Here is a 22,778-nt window from a genome sequence, read left to right as displayed (position 1 = left end):
GGTCAGCAAGGAGCAGAGTGAGGGAAGCACATCACATCGCGTCATCAGCTCTTTGCCCTGGAGAAGCAGCACAAACACCAGACTAGACTATGTTTGCAAAACACCAAATCCTTACGATGGTCAGTGAAACATTTTCAGGTAAGCAGTGGGAGACCAGGTCTTGGGATGTTCAAATTAACCGTCTTCAGGACGGAAGCTGATGATTCAAAAAAGTCACTGGTCCCCACCCTTGCCACGTGGCCCACCAGGAAGCTGGGAGCCTGGCATCTGTGGCAGCAGAGGCGGGGCTAACCGCATCTCATCCGCCTGCAGAAAGCCTCACCCTGGAGCAGCACCTACTAAGACTTCAGCCAATGTCCCCAGAGGGACCATGTGGATGCAGAAGACCAACTGAACACAGCCAATTAGTACTTATGGACTCCCTGAGATAAGGCTGTTTGTTCTAGCCTAGCCTGGGGAAGACCTCGGTAAAGAACATCAGCCCTTCAACTTGGTTCATTGCTTCCAAATGCCTTGTGCCTTGACCACCACGATGCTTCATTATGGCTTTACCCTGATCCCAGATATCGCTCTGTTAAAATACAAATGGTTCCAGCCTAACGTCACAGCTAGTAAGGGTCAGGCAGCCTTCAGTAAGAAAAGGTAATCAATGCTAAGCCTTTGCCTCTGAGATCAAATGGTAAAGGTGACACACACACTCCCTGCGCGTGAGCATTCTGCCTGCATCCCACCAGCCGTTGTCAGAAGCATGCTATGCGTTCTGCGTAATGACTCAAGTGATTTAAACAAACCAGGTCTGTGGAAGCTGGATTTGGAAGTGTGTAGTTTTCAGCTCTCAGTCCTGCAAGAGACCCTATTTTGCAGCTAATGAGGTCGTGGAGCATGGTCCAGACCACAGGGAAGGTTGTTCACACACACACAGGAGAATATGGAGGGAACCACTGCTGTGGGGGTAAATACTATGACTTCAGGGGCCTGCTAAACAAGCCAGCTCATGTCAGTGTGCACCCTGATTTCTATTCCCACTAAGAGGAAGGAAAAATACCATGGGACGTGTTTCACACTCAGGAGACACACTTTCCTTGGCTATTAAGAAAACAATCTCAGAATGAAGCGCTGCCTCTGTCTCTCTTCAGAAACGCACAGAGCCCATGAGAGATGAGACGATTCCAAGGCATTGTTGGGGCAAGCACAGGTACAGTGCTGCCATGAGTTTACGGAGCATGCTTGTGGGTGAAATGAAACACACTGGGATATCAGAGACCGATCCACACACGGACTGAGCAAAACAACCAGCTCCTTCCTCCCAGTGCTGATTCACAGCAAGTGGACTTTCATTTGGCTTTGAAAAGTCAAGTAAGATATGAAAAACAGATGTCCTACACCAGAAAAGATAAGTGAAATATGGATTTGTTTCCATCATTCAAGAAGAGAATATACTTTCCTGGTCAGCAAGTCAAGAACAGCCACCTAATAAAACCACTAGCTAATGAGGGTCTTGCAGGTGGCAGGCCTATTCTACAAGGCTGCTGTACCCACAGGTAACAGGACTAGTTAGCAGAAAGTGGTGATGGACTTTCAAAAGCCCTCCATTTAGTTTACGAAACTTTGAGATAACAGTACTAGGAGAAAGGAGGGCATACAAGCACTGTTATATCTTTGCATTTGCTCAGACAAGAGTAAAATGGACTTACTTAAGAGTCAACCTTGAGTTAGGAATATAAGTCAGTTGTAGAGTACTTGTCAAAGATGTATAGGCCTTGGCTTGATTCCTTGCAAAACACACACACACATGCTCATATAAAGGAAAAAAATCAACTTTGGTCTACCTTCTTTAATTCTTATCATTTTTAAACTGCTAAATAGGAACATCAAATGTAGTGTTACAAGACTGGAAAATTCCTGTAACATATACTGCAAGTGATGGCCACCTGGTCTGGATACTGAAGAATGAGACCCAAACAACAGGTATTCTTTCAGTGGGTCTCCTGGTCACTTCTTGTTTGCAACAAGTCCTTCTCAGAGAGAAAGACAGATTTCACTGCTCACATTTAGGACAAAGAAAAATAACCTGGCCCTGATAGCAAGAGCACACGCTGGCTTACCTGCAGACGCTTGATTTTCTGGACATTGTAGTACTGGGGGAAGAAGGTGGCGTCTGATAGGACCAACTGTAATCAGAGCCTTTCAAGTCCAGAATCACCTGAGGAGACAGAGCCAGCTGGGTAAGCAATCTCCACAGCTACCTGGACATCCAAAGCTGCCCTCATGGGGTAAAAAAATCAGAAGAAAATGCTACTTTCTTTTAAATTGAGAAACCCATACTACCCAATCCATCCTTGAAATCCTTTCCGTGGGACCAGCAAAAGTAATAGAGGGAAAAGAAAAACCATAAAACATCAGTGGGGAGACAGAGGGGAGGGAGAGACAGGGGGAGGGATGGAGAATATGAATATATTTTCTGTGTGCTGGTAATGGGGTTGAAACTTAGGACCTCATCTTCTTGTTTGGATTTCCTGTTCAGGGCTGGAGCTCTACCACTTGAGCCACACCTCCACTTCTATAGGAGAATGAATTATAATGTCTAAGTAACTACTCACAGGACCTATTTGTAGGATTTTGCAGGATTTTTGCAGGATTTTCACCTTGTAATATCATAAAGGCAATAATGGTTTATGGACTCCTTAAACTTGCACTCAAAAACACTTGATGTTCAATGGTTACTTCTGCCCTATTTGGCCAGGATTAGAAACCTGACAACCTGACTGGATCAAGTCAGTTTTTTCCACAAATTGTTTTTGTGCCTGTACCCTGTGCTGGACAAAGAGCCACTTGAGTGTAAACTGTAAGGTCCACCTCTCCTTCACAGAAGAGGAGCTCCACCAGAGTCTACTTATTGAGTGAATGCACACTCTGCTCTTCAAGAAGCAATTTCATAGAACACACCACTTCAAAACTTATCTTCTGAGCAGTCTAAAAAGAAAAAGGCATTGTATACAAAAGGCTGAAGCCAGCCTGTGATTTTCTCAAACATGTCTCTTCCAACCAGATACAGAACTAATGTCACACTAAATAAATAAAGAAAGAAATATTAACAAAGATGAACTGACGTAATGGAAGTCTATGTGGAGCGCTCAGAACGGGGCCTGACACACAACCCAGGTGTTGTATAATGACTGGTTATGATTACCATACATTATAATGTCAAGGTCACCTTGAAATAGATAGGAGTTAAGATGTGACAGGTGCCACAGAGAATACTCAGAGCCTTGAAATTTCATCTCTTTGGTTTGGTCCCGAGTGCTCGCTCCACAGCTCTTACCTGTTCACTGGAAGAGGGCAGTTTGTGAGGGTCCATGGTCAGGCTCTTTAGATCTTCTGATATGGTCTGCAGGTGGGTGATTTCCCCTAGCATTGAGATTTCTTCTTCCTTAAGGAAAGTAATTGATGACATTATTGTTATGAGTGATTCTCACTTCCTTGTCATATTCTAACCACTTTAATTAGGGTCACTGGTAACTGCACAACATGTTCACCTTTGGAAGTGTGGGGGGGGGAGGAAATCTGCTGAAGGTCCACTGAAATACAAAGGAAAAAGAAGCTGGGCACTGTGGCTCACACCTTTAATCCTAGCTACTCAGGAGGCTGAGATGTGAGGATGAGGATCATGGTCCAAAGCTAGCCTAGAAAGAAAAACCTGCAACACTTGTGAACTCCAATTAATCATCAAAAAGCTAGAAATGGAGTTGTGGTTCAAGTTGTCAAATGCCAGCTTTTTTTTTTTGTTGGTCCTGGGCCTTGAACTCTGGGCCTAGGACTGAACACTGGGCCTGAGCTCTTTTTGCTTAAGACTAGTACTCTACCCTTGAGACACAGAGCCACTTCTGTTTTTTTCTGTCATTTGGTTGGAGATAAGAGTCTGATGGACTGCCTGGGCTGGCTTCAAACTGTGATCCTCACAACTCAGCCTCCTGAGTAACTGGATTACAGGCATGAGCCACAGGTGCCTGGGCTAGAGTACCAGCTCTGAATGAAAAAGCTAAAAGAGAGCACACAGGCCCTGAATTCAAGCCTTAGTACTAGTGGGGGGAAAATAACAAAAAAAAATTCAGTCATCATCACAGAGTGACGTGACAGGGAAGGAGCCTGGGGTCCTCACTGAAGTGCCAGACTTCCAGATGAGCTGGGATCAGGCCCTCAACACGGGCTGTCTCGTAGCACCACATAGCACAGTCCCTTCCACAGGCCTAAGAGTCAATGCCTAATATGATCTGGGGCTATTTGGGTCAAAATGTTTGTGACAGTACATGTGTGTCCAATAGACGTTAACTGTCCTCTGCCCCATTTTGTTTTTGTTTTAGTTCCCCACACCCCACAATCTTAACAGAAGAATGGAAACATTTTGGTCACCTTCTTCTTGGTCACCTTCCCAAAGTGCCCAGCTGGGACTGTGGCTAGGCAAGAATGGTCCAGAGAAAACTTTTACATTTGGGGGTGGGGGGATGGGGTGGGAAGGACAACTCACATTTAGAGATTTTTGCCAGGGCTGGGAAATGCAGGCCAGCAACTTGATCATTGCCCCCAAAATGCCAGCTACACAAGTTTTCCATTGCAGCATGTGTACAACTTACTTAAAAACTAAATTCGATACGACTAAAGATACTTTTTAAAACTTGAAAAAAAAAGTATGAATTGATTCAGTGAGGCTCTTCTAATTGTTTTACTTAGCCTGGAAGTCTCAAAAAAAAAATCACCTGGAGGTGATTTTTAAGCACTCTGCTAGGCCTTCTTGACTCAGTTGTTTACACAAGTCAATTGCTGTATCTGGGGCTGAGACCAGTGAACAGGAATGCACGCTTCTGCCTGACATCAGCACCTTGCAGGCAAGCGCTGTTCTACAGATGCAACTCCTCCAGCACCATTCTGACACCACAGACTCTCAATGCCTCAGTGATAGCTACACACATGGAGGGTGGAAGTCCCGCCCCCTCTGCACAGAAGTTCACGCTTCTGGAGCTCTGCATCCACTTACTATCACTGGCCGCAGCATGGAGATGAAGGTGCAGAACCGACCTCGCTCTTCAATCAGTGCCTTGCGGACAGCCTGCTTTTCTGTCTCTTCCAACAGGAGATATTTATCATTGACGTCTTGGAGAGCACTGTCCAACTGAGGCTGGATGTCCCCTCTCCCTGCAGATGAAACAAAGCCACAAGGGGGGGCGTGCTGAAATATCTGTTTCTGGAATAAACACTCGTCCTCCCTGGGGGCCTTGTTGGATCATTTTCCAGGATTTAAAAAATTATCCCAAAAGATTCAAAGTGCCCATTTCCCTAGGATCAGAATACGGATCCAGTTTCCAACACTTAAACGGCACATTTTTGTAGTTTATTCATGACAAGAGGACTCTCCTGGGGCCGCTCTCTGACTCATCGCCTCTTATGTCCACACAGCCTTCTGCCAACCCAGCCTTGGGACGCACAGCCAGCGCTGCTATTTCCTTTACAACATCCTGAAGAGGCCAAGGATGGAGGAACAAGGTGGGATCCTGTGGATGTTTCCAAAAATGAACACAAGCTGGCTTTACTGGTCAACCTCAATGAAGGAGCCTTGGTTGGAGAAGGTTCTATCCCTGAAAACAAACGTGAGATATCTGCTCCTTGGCTCTGTGGGCTCTGAAAATCCTTGGAAGTTCACTAAACTATCTCAAGTACTCTTCTAGAGAACAAGCCCTGTGACAAAAGACTTATAGTCAGGTCTCCACTGGTGACAAAACAATGGTGGAAAGTACATCAAGCTTATTGTTTAGCCACCTGGCCATGTCTACAGTCCCTAGTTATACAGGATGTTAACCTTTCTAACAATGCTGGGACATGAGGAGCAAGTTATCTGTGTAAATAAAGTTTTATTAGAACATAGTCATGTGCACGGCAGAGTAAAGTGTGGTGACTCAGACAGACTGTGTGGATTTAAGACCAAGCTTATTTGTTGCTTTGCAAAAGTGTGTTGCACTTGAAAATAAACATGGGTGAATAGGCACTGTGTCTAAGGGAGTAGTTACAGCAAAGCTCATCTGTAGGGGTACAACTTGGAGGCAGGGTCCCCTCTTGAGCTTCTATGCTTGGCTCCCTCTGAAGGGAGCTAGAGAAAGTTTCTAAACTCCTTCAGGATAGTGTGTTCACCTTTCCCTGAATAGCTTCCATAACAATGCTGTGCTTGAGAAACATCTGTATAATAATGTCTAACATACACTGTGTTCGCCAGTAAATATAGTATGTGCAACGTTGTATGTTACACAAGTCTCCCTATTCCAGGTGACTGGTAAACATATGATGTAATTCTAAAGAATATATAGTATCTAATGCCATAGAATTTTTTTTCTGTCAGTATAAGAGATTTAACTTTGGGCTTCCTGATTCCAAGGCAAGTGCTCTATCACTTTAGCCACTCTTCCATCCCTTTCTGTCGTGCGCGCGCGTGTGCGTGCGTGCGTGTGTGTGTGTATGTGTGTGTGTGTAAATGTCAACCAGAGGCTTGAACTCAGGGAGGGCCTGGGCACTATCCTGGAACTTATTTTGCTTAAGGCTAGCACTCTGTGTACCACTTGAGCAACAGCTCCAGTTGTTTATTAGAGATAAGAGTCTCACACATTCCTGCCCAGAATGGCTTTGAACCACAACCCCTCCTTCGTAGGTAGGATTACAGGCCTGAGCCAACAGTGCCCAGCTTGTGTGAGATAGGGTCTTGTTTTAAGCCTAGACTGGCTCAGACTGCAATCCTACTGTTCACACTCCCACTCCTCACAGGAATGACAGGTATGCACGAGATAATGGCTGACATGGAGTCTTACAAATATCTTTGTCCATGCCAACCTGAAACTTCAGTCCTTCAATCTGCCCCCCCCCCACACACACACTAAGTAGGGAAGATTACAGGCTTGATACCCAGCCACCAAAGAATTTTACCAAACAGTTATGTAAGAAATCTACTGGCAAAGTTTCTGCCTATGTTGAGGCAGTTCACTCAGCACCCAGAGACTCCCCCCACCCCCGACACACACCCACACGATCCTCCATCATTTTTCTTCAACTTCTCTGTAAAAGACTTTGGGGAAATCATTCCTATACATTAATGGGCCACCAGAACCACTGGCTTTAATGTTTTTAGTGGAGAAACCTTGAAAACACATTCTTGGATTCTCTCCCAGCATTTCCCAGGAGGCAAGCACTCTTGTGAAATGTCACCCACCTGTGTAGCCCAAGCCTAACACAGGGAAGGCTAGGCCATCACCAGGCATATGAAAATTGAGGATTTTTTCTTCATCTATTTTTAAATGATGGCTGTGCAATAGAACCCACCTAAACTGAAGATATCCAAAACAATCCCAATGGTTACAAAGTTCAGAATGCTGTAAACTAGTCACTCTTTATTTGCAATCTGTAAAACTGTGGCCAATTACACTGGATGTGGCCTCACTGGCTGAGGCCCCAGGGCTCAGGTTCAGCCTTTTCTGTTCTGTCCTAACAGCAAATTAGGAAGGGCTACCAATCAAACCAGGACAGACAGACAGACAGACAGACAGACAGATATAGATAGATAGATAGATAGATAGATAGATAGATAGATAGATAGATAGATAGATAGATAGATAGATAGATAGATAGATAGATTTGTACTTTCTTTTGTTTTTGAGACAAGGCCTCCTAGTTCAAGCAGGCATTAAGTCACTGTAGTCTAAACTGGCTACAAGTTCCTCTTGCCTCACCTTCCTAAATTCTGGGATTGCAGTCATGTATCACCATACCCTGGCTTCAGAAGTTATTTGCTTCAGTAAAGGAGCACAGAGGGAAGCAGGGAGAAACAGATTTAAACACATAATGTTTGAATATGCTTGAATATGCATTTTATAAGAGGATAACCATAAGCAATGGGAAAGTTTTGTATCTCTTTTACAAGTTACAGACACCTGTCAACTTGTAATTAACCAAGAGTTTTGTGTCAGGTGCAGCAGATACACATGTATAATCTCAGCACTTCAGCCTCTGAAGTTGGAGGCTCTTGAGTTCTAGACCAGGCTGGGCTACATAGTGAGATCCTATCTAAATAAATAAGAATAAATAATATATCTACATTAAAGATGTATCTACATAGGAAATCAAAGTGAATGTGCTATCTAATTTGCTAAGTATAGAGCTATATTAGTCTATGATTATAGCAGTTATTTCAAAGATGCATTATGTTATAATTAAAGAACTTCAAACCGTAGTATCCAAAAATACATATAATCTGTAAAGAGTGTTCTAATTCTGGTTCTAGTGAGAATATTCCCACTGAAGAATCTAATCTAAAAACACAATGATTATTTCTTAAACTCATTCACACAACATATAATTATATTTATTAAAAAACAACTTCAGAAGAAATTATTTTCTGTCCTAATTATATGTATTATTGTTTTAAAGATGTTGCCATGTTTGGGGACCACAAATCCCCAACCATATTGGTCCTAGTTTAATAAGAATTGTCTCTCCAAAGAGTTACATTCATCAAGATGCACTGTACTTAGAAGTCAATTTGTTGAATGGTAACTCTTGAACAATTAAAGGATGTGTGGCGGGGTCTTGAACTCTGGGCCTGGGCGCTGTCCCTCAGCTCTTCAGCTCAAGATGAGAATTCTACCACTTGAGCCACAGCACCACTTCCAGGTTTCTGGTGGTTTAATTGGAGATAAGAGTCTCATGGACTTTCTTGCTTGGGCTGGCTTTGAACGGTGATCCTCAGATCTTAGCCTCCTGAGTAGTTAGGATTACAGGCACGAGCCACCAGTGCCCAGCAAGGGTAATTTTTAAAATATATATTTTTATTTTTAAAAAGTGTTGCCTCTCAGTATTTCCAGAGGATTGGTTCTAGAGCCTCCATAAATACCCACAAGTTCCTTCTATAAAATGTCAAGCTTGACTATAACCAACACACATCCTTTCATATACTTTAAATTATTTATAATAACTAACATGATAACTAATACTACATAAATCATTCTTATACTATATTGCTTAGGGAATACTGACAAGAAAAAAGATTTACCAATGCTCAGAATAGATGAACAAAATTCTTGTTTCCTAACTATGGGACTTAAATTTGAGCTTTTTTGCTCAAGGTTAACACTCTAACACTTTGAGCCACAGCTCCACTTCTGCATTGCTTGTGGGTAACTGGAAATACAAGTTTCACAGACTTTCCTATTCAAACCACAATCAGAGCTCAGCCTCCTGAATAGCTGGGATTACAGGCATGAGCCACCAGCCTCTGGCTCAGATATATATATATATATATATATATATATATATATATATATGATCTGTGTTTGGTTGGATCTGCAGATTTAGACCCTGAAGGCAAGGAAGTCTGACTCATAAAGGCCTATTCATTTCCCTCCTGTAAGCAGTGTTAGGCCTGAACATTCACAATCCTCAAGCAGTCCTGGCCATTCTTGTCATCCACCCGCCTCCCCCCCCCCGAAATATACACACACTCCCCTGGTTTCACCTTTCTACCTTCCCTGTGGAGCAGGCCACCAGGTCTCATGTCTCTGCTTAACATCTACCATAGAGTTGGACTGACAATCTTAAAGTGTCAATCCAACTATCTTGGACCAGCTTTCCCAGAGCACCCCCAAAGTAACCAACCAACCTACCTACCTACCTTCCTTCCGTGTGTGTGTGTGGAGCAGGCCACCAGGTCTCATGTCTTTGCTTTAACATCTACCATAGAGTTGGACTGACAATCTTAAAGTGTCAATCCAACTATCTTGGACCAGCTTTCCCAGAGCAGCCCCAAAGTAACCAACCAACCAACCTACCTACCTTCCTTCCGTGTGTGTGTGTGTGTGTGTCTGTGTCTGTGTGTCTGTGTGTGTCTGTGTGTGTTGTGTGTGTACACAGGTCCTGGGGTTTTAACTCAGGGTAGTTGCTCCCATGTGGCTTTTTCTGCTCAAAGCTGGTGCTCAAGAACTTAAACCACATCTCCACTTCACCAAAGTACTTCCAACAATCAAATATGAGCACTCTTCTTCAGTAGCTCCCACTGCTCTCAGGAAAAGCTCATTGCTCTAACTTCACACAGCCCACCTTGCGAAGCAGTATGCTTCCCTGCTGGTCCACTCCCAACCTCAGCCTTCTGAGCCATTGTCTCCCTTGCTTCCTCCAGGGCTGAAGCTGTCTTATCTTCATGAACAGGGTCCTGGATTCCCAGGCAGGCACCTGCCTGGAGCCTGCCTGCTCATCCTGCAGGTCTCTGTTCATTCTCCAGGCTGGAGGGATGTCCTAGAGCTCCCTTCCCTGACTGGGACTCTTACTTGACCTTAGCTGCCATTTCATCTATTTTCCCCCAGTGATTTGCTCATCTATTTTCCCCCAGTGATTTGGCCTCCTTAATTCCTACTAAATTGGAAAATCCCCGAAGGGGAGATCGAAGTTCCAGGAGGGCAGCAACCAGGCAGGTTCTGTATCTTCTCACTCAGCACACTTTCCTGGGAGACAGCAGGTCCTCAAATATCTGTGAACGAACGGGGCACTGATGGAATAACTCAAGCAGAGCTGGCTCACTGGGCTCCATCATCATGCGCTAAAATGGCCTAACACGTTGGGACCAGCAAGTTCCAGAACTGCCAAGCAGCCAGACAAAGGAAGGAGGGCTTAGATGCCTTAGATGGACTTTGCAAGCAAAATTCCTGAGCAAAGAATTGGTTTTTACCTGCTGGTAAAATCCAAGTCATTCTTGGGAAACTCACCTCTCCCTCCCCTACCCCCCGCCCCCCAGTTTCTACATGAGATTGTCCTCACGATGGTAAACTCTCAATCAGCAGCCAGGAGGCCCTTATAGACCAGGAAATAAATGACGGTTCTCTATAGAAAACACACTTAGACAAAGTGTTAGCAATAGGCAAAATGTCAGGGGACAAATCAACACCCTGGAAGTTGAAATGTATACTTCAGTTAAGGAGAATTGACAATGTTTTCTGCAGTAAACGTTCCCAACGTCTACACTATATATCCCTAAATCTGCATAAACATTCAAGGCAGGCATTAATTACCTTTTTCCAGTGTTGGGAAATAAGACTGACACAGACCATGTATCCTGCACAACGGCCAACTGAGCCACTTACTAGGCTCAAGTAGAACCCAACCTTAGATCTTTTCTCCACCAGAAGCCCATATTTATATTGGCTAATCACAGCAAACAAATGCTCAGAGCAAGATGGCAGAAGCTCAACATCCCTGGTCTTCTGATAAGAGCCCAATCAAAAAGCTGATCTAGGGTAATTAACATCATCAGGAACTGCCCCGCCTCCACTCTGCAGCCCACACTGTGAGTTTCATGGCTGTGCCAGAAGCAGATAGGAAAAAGCACCTCCGGCCTGCCTGGAGCCAAAACTGCTGCCAGGGGCTAGCAAAAAAAACCGGAAGGCATTTCTTTCTTTTGAGACAGACATTGGAAAAAGTGATCAGAATCTTTTCAATGATTCCCATTTGCCCTCAAACACATACAAACTCTTTATTTCATTCTATTTGTTCAGATTTCTACTCCTCACAAATCAGAATGTGGCTGGCCAACCAATGGTGTGTCAAGAGTTTAGTGGGTAATTATCTTTTATCTTCTTTTCCTGGTCGAGAAACTAACAGTACATTGAACAACTGATGCCATTCAAAACTGAGTGCAATGCACGATAGAAACACTGACACGGGATAGAAACACTGAGCTACACGGTGTAAATGTTGAAGTGGACATGAAATGTGACACTGGAGATTCTATTTTGACTAGTAACTCTCTTTTCCCATCAGAAAGGTGCCATCTTCTTATCCTTATCCAAGTCATCTACTCTTAATACCCTTTGGCAGGCTTGACTGATTCTCCAAAGTGGGCAAAAACAACAACCACAAATCAAAAGAAAGATGTGCTCAAATGGCATGCTTTGCAGACAAACTTAATTTCTATTATTCGTTCAGCGTACTGTACCTTAGTATCCCTTTACCTATGAGATATGAATACGAATACCACCTAGTTGATATCCAAGGATTTTTGCTGTTTGTTGCATAGAGTGTTTCAAACTTCCCTGCTGGCTGGCTCTGAATGATAATCCTCTGGATCTCAGTCTCCTAAGTTGCTCGGATCACAGGTGAGGGCCACCAGCGGGTGCCCTTCCTCTTCCTAATTCAACTTTCTAGAGTCTGCTAGGCACTTCCTTCTCCAGGGAAACTTCACCTTCCCTGGAAAACCAGTCCCTTCCTTCCTAGCTGCCCACCCACCCCCAGCTCTTTGTCTATAACAAACAGAAACATTGGTGCTATAGTTTTTTATCTATAATATGTGAGAATGGTGTGAACTAATTTTTAAAAATACATATTTGGGCCTACACCATGAAAGAAATCAGTGGTCCGAGCAAGCTGTCCTTTGTGATTCTTTCCTGTTTTATGTTCGGTCAAAATGAATGCCCAGAAAAGCACCCAGCTCCTGCTGTGACTCCACACTGTGAAGTGTGGCCTCTGAACACAGCCAGATGCAAGTCCCAGTTGCTGAGTACAGGGAAAACTTTGTCCCCAAGTCACATACAAGGTACTCAAGGGGCCAGGATGGCAGAGAGGAGCTCTGCAAAGGAAGAGGCTTCACAGTTGCAGGCTTCCAGGGGAGTCTGTTTGGCTTGAGCACGGCCGCCTCTGACAACTGTTTTCATCCTAAATGCAGCAGCGCCATGCAGGAGCTCCCTGGGCTCCTGATGGTCACCCTTGATCTGAGAGGGAAAATCTTACTAGTTGGCTTCTGCCATGTTGGAGGGTCTGCCAGCTGTTGGTATTTCCTCATCTGCCTTCAGCCTCTGGCCACAGTCAGACCTTCCCCTCCCCTCTGACATCCTGCGGGAAGAGGGTGCCCTACACCAGCCCTCTTCAATAATCACAGGAGCAGGGCCTGGAGGGGACTCAGACACAAGGCAGGGCAAAGGGTGCACTGGACTGCAGGCTTTAGGGTCACTGTGCATTGTGTCAGTGGGTTTTGTAAGCATGAGTGAAATGCTGCATGGATGTGTGTGTGTGTGTGTGTGTGTGTGTGTGTTTGTACACACGTGACTGCGCACGCTGGACATAGCCAAGGATGCTTAAACCACAGCTGGCAGGAACAGTCAGTATATATGGGCCTTTTCCCAGATAGCAAGGATGATACAGTACGTTGGGATGAGTTGCATGATCCAGTTTGGGGTCTGACTGCACATGAGGCCCCGTGATGGGGCCATCCTGGAGGCAGGTGGGTGGAGGCAAGGTCCAGGACAGCTTAGTAGCTTGGAGGGTGGTCCACCTGGTTGGAACGGAAGCCTGCCTCAAGTCCGTCCCTGGAGCATAAGCCATGCTGCCCATGAGAACCCCTCTGGGACATGTTGACCCTTCACCGGCTCCTGTGCCCCAACTATATGAGTATCCTGTGTGCCCACCTCTGAACCCCAAGCTATGCCTTTTGCTGATGTTCATTACAGACCTGAGAAGCCCAGATTTCAGGGAGCCCAAGTCCCTGGAGGAAATAGGTTATGTCCTCCCAGGCAAACATACCTTCAATGAGTTGTAAATTCCTTTCATTGTGGAATTTACAACAGGATGCTGAGGTTTAAGGCTAATAGCGCTATTTGGTCTAAACAATTCATTGTCTATCCTTTCTTTCCCTCTCTCCTTCTATATATGTATACATACATGCATCATATATATTCCCACTTTCTAAACCACACCTTTCTCTTCTTACCTCCTTTTTTTTTGGTGGTGCTAGGGAGTGAAAGTAGAGCCTGGTACACACGAAGCCACATCCCCAGCTTAAAGAACATTGTAACTATTATCAAAGCTCATTACAATGGAGATTTCTATATTTGTTTTGAAATCAAGTCTCTTCAGATCACCGGGCTTTCCTTGTGTCCTTATGTTCCTGCTACTGATACAGCACTGTGGCTCGGCCTCTGAAACCTGTTCTCATCAACACAAGGAACTAAACCAAAAGAAATGTCTCTCAAGGATGTCTCTTACTAAAGATGAGGCAGAATCTGGAGACACAATGCCAAAGGATTGTGTGATTTCTCCATTCATTCCAAACTTACCTACCGACTTCAGTTCAAATAAGTAAGATGCTCTGTTCATCCCATAGACCAACTCATGCCAGCATCTCAGAAAGGGCCTCGTAAAACTTGAATAAAGCAGTTATCCTCAAAAGTGCCATATTGTGTGGTTGATTTATATAACACATCCAGAAGAGGCAAATCGAGACACAAAGCAGTGGGGTGGGGGGGGAGAGGCCAGGGCTGGGGGGTGAGAGGGATGGGATGGAATAGGAACTGAACGTTGAGTAGGTATGGGGGGGTCATTGGGGGTAATAAAAATTAGGTAATGGTGATGGTTTCATAATATTATGAATATAAAAGCCACTTTCAGCTGATATGGATGTTACCTCAGTAAGCAAAAATGTGGGTGCATCTTACCTTTCCCCCAAAATGTTTTCTAGAAACTGTTCAGGTGGTTTCATAATCACAACACCGAGAAGGGATTGGAAGGGATTTGACCAGCGCAACATCACAAGGGGATGTAGAGGCAGAACTGTGTCCCCCAGGACAAGACAGCAGCCATCCTGGATGACCAAATCCGATTCCAGTAAAATGCTCAGAGGACAGGCTGCACGCTTAGGCAGGAGCGTCACAGGACACTCAGACAGACCTTCCCTCCCGGCACAGAGAACAGCACAGACTCCAAAGCAACTTACAATTCATTGGCATGATCGTCCACAGTGGGGGCCCACATTCACCCAGAGAATCATTATGAGCAGTGAATTTAAAGATCTGATACGTTTAAATGAAATATTTCACAAACTCTGCTGGAATAAGAAATACTTCTGAGGCTTAAAAAAAAAATGAATGTTTGGTTTTGGAAAGAACTATAAGGTCCTGTGCAGACAGAAAAAGATTTTTTTAAACTTTATATGGCCAAATATAACTTAGGAATTGTATGTGTACACCAGTTCTGAAGCTTGAACTCAGAGCTTCTTGCTGTACCTTGACTTATTATTATGATTTCTTTTTGTTCAGTGCTGATGCTTTAACAACACTTTAGCCAAACCATCACTCCAGCTTATTGCTGGTTAACTAGAGATAAGAGGCTACCCAGGCTAGCTTCCAACCGTGATCCTCAAATCTTAGCCTCCTGAGTGGTTAAGATTACAGGTGTGAGTCATTAGCATTTAGAAATTATTCTGAGGAGTTATTTAGTGTGATGTGTGTGCACAGGCATGCGCATGTATGTATCTAGTAGATCCATACATTCATGCATACTTAGGTATGTATGCATAAATGTATTGATTTCATTGGTATTTCTTCTTTCCACGAGTCTAATTCTGAATCACAAAGATGCAACAGATTGAAGAATGTAGTACTAACACTTTTAATGGCGAAACATCCAAGAAAGGAAATTATTAAAAGACACACGCAATTTTCTTTAAAGCTACAGGAAATTAAGTAGGCACAATTGATTGTTCTGAGCCGGAAAGAAAACTTGGGTAAACCCACAACAAGAGCCATACTGTGACCAGCCACCAGAGATTTGGGATGTAGACTTACCCAGAGCATCCACTGTCAAGAAGGCGCACGGTGAGAAAGTGCAGGACACACAATTGACACAAAAAGGAAAACAATATAGTCAAACTGGTATTCCAGTAGCATCAGCCTTACCTTTTGGTCACGTATTGGACAGCCTATCAGACAATCAGACATTCAAGTTTCCCTTTCCTGTCTGGCTAATATTCTTCCCTTCTCACTTGAACAGAAATTGTCTTCATTAGTATTATCACTCCTAAAGACTGAGAGTTTGTTTAAAAAGAAAATATACCTAGAACATATCTAGAAAAGGCCAATTCAGATACCTTGGCAAGAAAACCTTTCAAGTGTGATTTTTTCATAAATATCTATAGAATCCTAGGGAACAAAGCTTAAGGTGACACACACCAAAAAAAATGGAGGGGAAAAAATGTTGGGTACTGATGGCACATGCCTATAAATCCTAGCTATTTAGGAAGCTCAGATATGGAGAATCCTGGTTCAAAGCAGGAAAGTTCATGAGACTCCATCTCTAATTAACCAGCAAAAAAGCCAGGCTAAAAACATGGCCCAAGTGGTAGAGTGCCAGCCATGAGTAAGCATGCTGAACAAGAATGAGTTCAAGCCCCAGTTCTAGTAGTTGTATATTGAAACAGAAGGCTTTACCACAATTTTAATTATAATTATTTTTTGGTACTATGGATTGAACCCAGGGTCCTGCCCATACTAGGCAACTTACCTTCTACAAGGCTACATCCCCAAACCATGTTTTATTTTTTTTTTTTATTTTTTTTGCCAGTCATGGTGCCTAAACTCTGGGCCTGGGCGCTGTCCCTCAGCTCTTCAGCTCAAGGCTAGTGCTCTACCACTTGAGCCACAGCACCACTTCCAGCTTTTTCTGCTTATTTGGTACTGAGGAATCAAACCCAGGGCCTCATGCACGCAAGGCAAGTACTCTACCACTGAGCCACTATCTCAACCCCCCCTACCTCCCCCCACCATGTTTTAAACTTAAGCTGATAATAAGGAGGCTGGGTATGTGGCTCAGTGGTTGATCACTTACCAAACATGCATGAACAAATAATGATGATGATGATGATAATAATAATAATAGAGAAGTTAGTTAAGTGATTTCATACAGAAAGGTGACCAAAGAAGGTAAGCAACTTAAAATGTCTCTTATTTCTGGTCTCCTCTTACTTCCAGCTGGTCCTCTCTTACTTCCAGCAATGAGCTAACATGCGGCAGCGGCAGGAGGGGGACTCAGGTGACACCACCAGAGCAGAGATCATTCCCCACTTCCTGCTTTGTTATCTCTACCTGTTGATAAGGACCTCAGGCCCAGAGGAGAACTTCCCTAAGCCCCTAAGCCTGAGGACTGCCTGTCTCCAGCCCAGCCAGCACACTCACCCAACCAGGTTATAGCATAGCCCAAGTTGCTTTAAAACATGTCTGCTGGGGGATCACCTACACGTGTGTGCTCAGTGTGGCGACTCCGGTACCTTCTGGAATGCTATGTTCATTTCCCATAAGATATAAATATGAGTGGGGGGGGGAGGAGAGAGGGCGTGGAGAGTGAGGGGGATGGGAATGCACCTAGGTATTTTAGGGAAAGGTAACATAATTTAAAAAAAAATGTTTTCTAGCTGTCCTGAAGTAACTAGAAAGCGATCCAGGACACTACAAGCAACTGAGCTGTCCGATCCAGAGGACAAGAGAACACACTAGGCAGGATAGGATATGCGAATTGAGGCCCCTGGATACATATGTGGTTGGGGTGGAAGAAATAGTCATTTTAGAAACCAAGAAACCTCACAACTCAAATGCCAATTGTTCTCAAGCTCCATTTCATGTGCAGTACAGCCCAGCACCCTGAATGTCCAGTCTTCTATCCAGCCTGAGCAGTTTGCTACCACCCAGACAGCCTGGGCCCATGCTAAGCAGGCCTGACTCCCACAAAACTGCTTATCATAGCACACTGTGATCAACCTATCAGGCCTCACCCAGAGGGTCAACATTCTGTTAATTGCGCAGCTCTAAAGACTTCAAGTGGCAGGTGAGGACTCTGCCATTCAAAGTCATCAGAGCTGTCCAATTAGATAAAGGGATTCTCTTGCCTCTGGAAAAGAATTACAGAAGAGCTAAGAGAATACAGCTACTTTTCTTTTTTAACCTCATCCTTTTTAGCAAATTCCCCAAGCTTTCCTTAGCCCACACATCTTTCCCTGAGGCTACCTCTCCAAGCCCATTAACCTCTCCTAACTCAAAGCTGCCAAGCTGTCAAGGAAGTGCACCAACCTGTTCTTCCCAGGACCTCATGGAAGATGGTAGCCATTTTAAATTTACAAACAACGCCCTAAAATGTTACTGGCTACAAACCCTATTATTATCCAAGCTCCATCTCCCAGGTGGCCTTGTTAGAATTTAAATTTGAGACAGACCAGATCAGAAAAATAAACCCTAAAAGAAACGGCTAGATCCAAGAGGGAAAGACAATCTGACTGTAGGCGCAAATCCTGCCTTTCTCTTAAAATGGACTCTGTGAGAACTGAGGGAAAAAAGACACTTTTTAAATGTTAAAACTTACATCACCCCTCCCCCTACACCAGAGCCTCCACTTTTCCATCCCTTCCTCCAGTATTTGCTTTTAATTCCAAATAAGAACTGCTTGTTGAAGGGCTTCGTGATCTTTTCCTAATAAAGTTGTTGGCCCAAATTAACACTAAACATCATCCAAGAATCATCTGGAAGGAATGTCATCTGCTCCAGATCAACCGTGGGTTCCTATATTTTAGGTCTCTCAGTAAGGTGCTAGGAGAGCCGTTAAGCGGATGCAGCTTTCTCTCCAAACTCCCATCTGCGTGGGAGGAGTATAGGTGGGTCAGGTGATATTAATGGGCAGAGGCAGGGGGAGGACATTGTGGTTTCCCTTCCAGGTGAACTGAGCTCTATCTCAGCATGTGAACACATGTGAAATCCCCCTGAACAGCACAGGCACGCAGTTCCCACAGCAGCCATTTCTAGCACGCTCACAAGACTTAATTGAGGGTTTCTGAGATTATAGGCTATGAATGATGGAGGAGAAAAAAAAATGACATAATTTCTGTGATAGTTACTAGAGAACATTTGCATAAAGGCATCCTTGTACTTGCCTAAGGCTTGTAAGAAATATATAGGTTTCATTACAAAGCACAGTAGGCATGGAAACTGTCAGATTGTGAAGACAGAGGTTGGGGAAGGTTCAGTCAAGTACCACTTAGCAAGAATTCGGAATCAATGCATCTGCACCACAAGAACTTTAACTCAGATAGATCATATCTGTTCTCCCGGGCATCCTGCACGAACAGGCTCTGAATCCAACACTTTCTGCCATGAATACACCCAGCCTGGGTTCGTTGCTTTCAGTCACAGTATCAGTAATAGAATTTTCGGAGTTACCTTTTTTGGCTTTCTTCTGCAGTTTCAGCGTATCTGAGGACTTCTTTTTTATCTCTTGGCGAGCTTTCTTATATTCTAAGAGAAAATAGAATATCAAATAATTTTTATCACTTTGGTTATTCAACAGATGATTTTCCCATAGCGGCCGCCACCTTGATCCCTGGAAGCATAAACTCTGACATGTGCAGCGAATAGCTGGATCCAAATACACTATGATGAAAATCTCACAACATTTCACAATGAAGAGGCTAAAGACAGACAGACAGACAGACAGGCAGGCAGGCAGGCAGACAGACAGAAAGACAGACAGTCAGATACACACACACACACACACACCAGCAGGCAGACAGACAGAAAGACAGACAGTCAGATACACACACACACACACACACACACACACACACACACCAACAAAATGAACTATGGTTTCTCCCTACCAGGCCTCCTTGAGGGAAAATGTCATTATTTAAAACACACACCATGTCCAAGCATCCACTGCCACCATACTCGCTCTGACTCCTGACTCCTTCACAGTGTAGAAGTCCACCCAGAGGAGGGCTGAAGTCCACTGTCAGCGGCTTTCTCTTCTTTTCGGAGGACTCCTCCATCTTCCCTGACTCTCTCTGTATGGCTTTCTCTCGGACTAACTCACCTCCCCATCGCCTCAAATTCAATGTGACAAAAGTCACATCCTCCCACTAAAGCATCCCATTTTCTAATTCTTCAACCAAGCTTAGGCTCATCTTGAGGAGGCCCATTCTGTGTCCTGCACACAGCTCTCTCCTCCTCCTAGCAGGAAGCACCAATTGTTGGGCTCCTCATTCTCCCTGTACCCGCTGAGGGTACTCTTGCATGGCTGCCACTGGGGTCTTGCTCCAAGTTAAAGCTGATTTCATAAAGATGGAGGAAGTGCTTTCTCACAAAGCCTGGGTGTTGAGACTCTGGGCCCCTGTGACCTGTCTAGACAGAGGCCATCGAGGCAATGTACTTAAGACCTCATTCAGAAAAGAAATTCAGAATGACTTCAATAAGGAACGAGACTTCCTACAGTCTCATTGGCCTGTGCAAAGGGAACACAAAACAATGTCACTTGCAAGTGTATTGCAGTACTATTTCCTCTGCAGATGACACCCAGCTCCATCTTACACTGTCAAATCCCTGATAACTAATAAGGCATTATGCCTTGCATAATGAAAATGGCTGGTTTCCATCAGCTGATTCAAGGTAAGCCAGTATCATTAGAATCCTAACATTCAAAATACCCTGAAATGCCGTACGCGTAAATGTCTGCTTTTGTAACTTGCTGTTTCATTTCACATTTAATTCAAGTGACTGCAATGCTACTAAACAACAAGGATATTAGCTGTGAGAAAAAAAAAAAAAGAAAGACATCCAGGGCCAGGCATGATGTCTCAGGGTATGTAATCCTAGCTTACATAGGAGGTAGAGCTTAAGAGATGACAGTTGGAGGCCAGGCCCACAAAGAAGTTTACAAAACTCCTTCTCAACCAGTGACTGCGCATGGTAGCGCACACCTGTCATCCTAGTTATGTAGCAAAGCATAAACAGAAGGATCATGGGCTAGGCCAGCCGAGAAATAAAGTGAGACCCTATCTAAAAAAAGAATCAGTGTATAACAAGGGGCTGGTGGGGTGGCTTAAGTGGTAAAATGTGTGCCTGCCTAGCCAATGTGAGGCCCTAAGTTTAAAACCCAAATATCATCAAACAAACAAAAGCCCCCACCCCAACCCTCCATCTTGCAATGTGACTACTTTCGAAGCCTTGTCCCTGACACTGACTAAAACACCCACGGAAGAAGCAGGGACAAAGCAGGGACAGGGAGAGTCCTGACTAGGTGACACCAATAAACCCAGCAGAAGCACTGAGCCACGCCAGCAACCCCACAACTCCAGAGACCATAAGAGCTATGACAGGCCAACCTCATGCCACACACCTTTCGCATGGTCCTTGTCCAGCTGGTTGGCCACTTTCTTCCATTCTTCCATCTGCTCTTGAAGTGGGTTGATCAGACAATCAATCAGAGCACTTTTGGCCCCCAGAGAAAGAAAAGAAGAAATTAAAACAGATACTTCCTGTTGTCAAGACTCCTATCTGGTTGTCAAAACATGCTTAAATTGCAATTCTTGGAGCAAGTAAAGGTAAGATAAGCCAACATTCACACTGAAATCCCAGGTCCTGGACAGCTCTGCTCTCAGTATGCTCAACTCCATGACTATTCATTAAGGAGCTCTACAACTGGGACTGGCTCGAGTGAGCCCTCTTCTCATTTCTTCTGCTACACTGCAGAAACATGGGGCCCACAGCCACCAACAGGAAGTCCCAAAGGGCTTCCCAATGTCCTGTATAAAAACTTTGAGAGTAAGGGCCAAGCACTGCTATTTTTAAAAAAGGTCCAAGGTTCTGATATGCAAGCAAGACTAAGAGTCATGAAGGTACAGCAGTTGGGGCACAGCCTGGAGAAAAAGAAGGATGAACAACAGATCTGGAAATTTCTCAGGCTGTCCTCTGAGCTTCTGGATCATCCAGGAAATACAGGAATCTCCAGGTATACCGCCTTTTCTCTGTGGACTCTCCCAAACAGGACTATAGGGGCACTACTGCATTAGGCTAATCTAATTGGAGAAAAGCGATCTATTTCCTTTGAGCATCTCGTGACTTCAAATTACAGCTGTTAGATGACAGGGTGGGTTCTGTGCCCTACCCCTCCTCTCTCAGTGGGGCAAGAACACAAGTCGGTGTATAGTACATGTCCCTCTTTAATGCACAATCCCTCCTTCTAAGAGGCCCCTGCAACAAAGGTGAACAAATGCAGCCATTGTACACACTGGACACTATGTACTCATTATCTGTCACCCCTCTGTACATCAACTTTATAACAATAATTAAAAAAAAAAAAAGGAAGAGGCGCCTGTAGGGCAGGAGGTGTAGGGGCTCAGAGCAGAATACATCAGCTCCGCACTTTGTAGGAGGCAAAGAGAGATCAAGACCAGGGTATGGAGATGACCCATGGGGAAGAACAGGCTCTCAGGGTCAGGGGTCTCCACTGGTTCTCCACTGTGCGATCAGTGCTAAACCAGCGCCTGGCACTCAGATGCCCAACACAGACTCTTTCAGTGACTGAGCTGCATCAGGAAATGGACTGTGCACTGTGGAGATTTAAATAATGGGCGAGGCCAGTGCTACTCAGGGTGAAGAACACTATACTATGACTGATTCCCTCCCCTGCAACCAGCAAGTGGGTCTGGGATCTGGGGAAAGCATGCTTCTCACCTTGAAAACTGCCTGAGCTTGGTTTCTATGCTTCTGTGTCGCATGCACATCCTGGTGAGCGCCGAGCCGATCTCCCTGGTACCACCTGAAAAAACAATGGAGACACAAGTGAGGGACAGCTATCCCCAAGACTTGGAGAGTTTAACCACATGTAAAACATAGAAGCCACTGCCTTCCAACCTGGACCTCATGGACATGTATATCCATGTGTAAACACACACATATGTGATGTTTGTACATTACCACAACTAAGGTTCCTCTTCCTACATATGACATGATCTGATAGTTTCACTGCTGTGCTGGTCCTGGGCACTGGCCTCCAGCTTTTTTACTCCAAAGTACCATTGTACCACTTGAGCCATGGCTCTACTTCCAGCTTTTGTGGTGCTTAATTGGAGGTAAGAGTCTCAAAGTCTTTCCTGCCCTGACTTTAAACCATGT

At 44.5% G+C, this 22,778-nt stretch overlaps 1 protein-coding gene across 3 annotated transcripts in view; it reads right to left on the bottom strand.

Annotated features, from left to right (window-relative positions):
- The window catches only part of Mtss1 (metastasis suppressor 1), a 32,744-nt gene extending 10,323 nt beyond the window's left edge, over window positions 1–22,421 (bottom strand). For 2 of the 3 annotated variants that reach the window (XM_013036755.1, XM_013036757.1), the window contains exons 1-7: window positions 22,338–22,417; window positions 21,001–21,092; window positions 19,047–19,121; window positions 15,633–15,644; window positions 5,033–5,190; window positions 3,323–3,430; window positions 2,106–2,203 (exon numbers count right to left, since the gene is read on the bottom strand). In XM_013036755.1, the coding sequence (XP_012892209.1) occupies window positions 2,106–2,203; window positions 3,323–3,430; window positions 5,033–5,190; window positions 15,633–15,644; window positions 19,047–19,121; window positions 21,001–21,092; window positions 22,338–22,387 (593 nt within the window). In that variant the 5' untranslated portion in view covers window positions 22,388–22,417. Of the gene's footprint in view, window positions 1–2,105; window positions 2,204–3,322; window positions 3,431–5,032; window positions 5,191–15,632; window positions 15,645–19,046; window positions 19,122–21,000; window positions 21,093–22,337 lie in introns of all 3 variants that reach the window. The other variant, XM_013036756.1, reaches the window with a different exon arrangement.
- Between the last annotated feature and the right edge of the window lie 357 nt (window positions 22,422–22,778).

The sequence above is a fragment of the Dipodomys ordii genome, unplaced genomic scaffold, assembly GCF_000151885.1.
Source record: "Dipodomys ordii isolate 6190 unplaced genomic scaffold, Dord_2.0 Scaffold405, whole genome shotgun sequence".
Lineage (NCBI taxonomy): Eukaryota > Metazoa > Chordata > Mammalia > Rodentia > Heteromyidae > Dipodomys > Dipodomys ordii.
The sequence above is the reverse complement of the archived record's forward strand: the minus strand, read 5'-3'. Positions and strand labels throughout refer to the sequence as shown.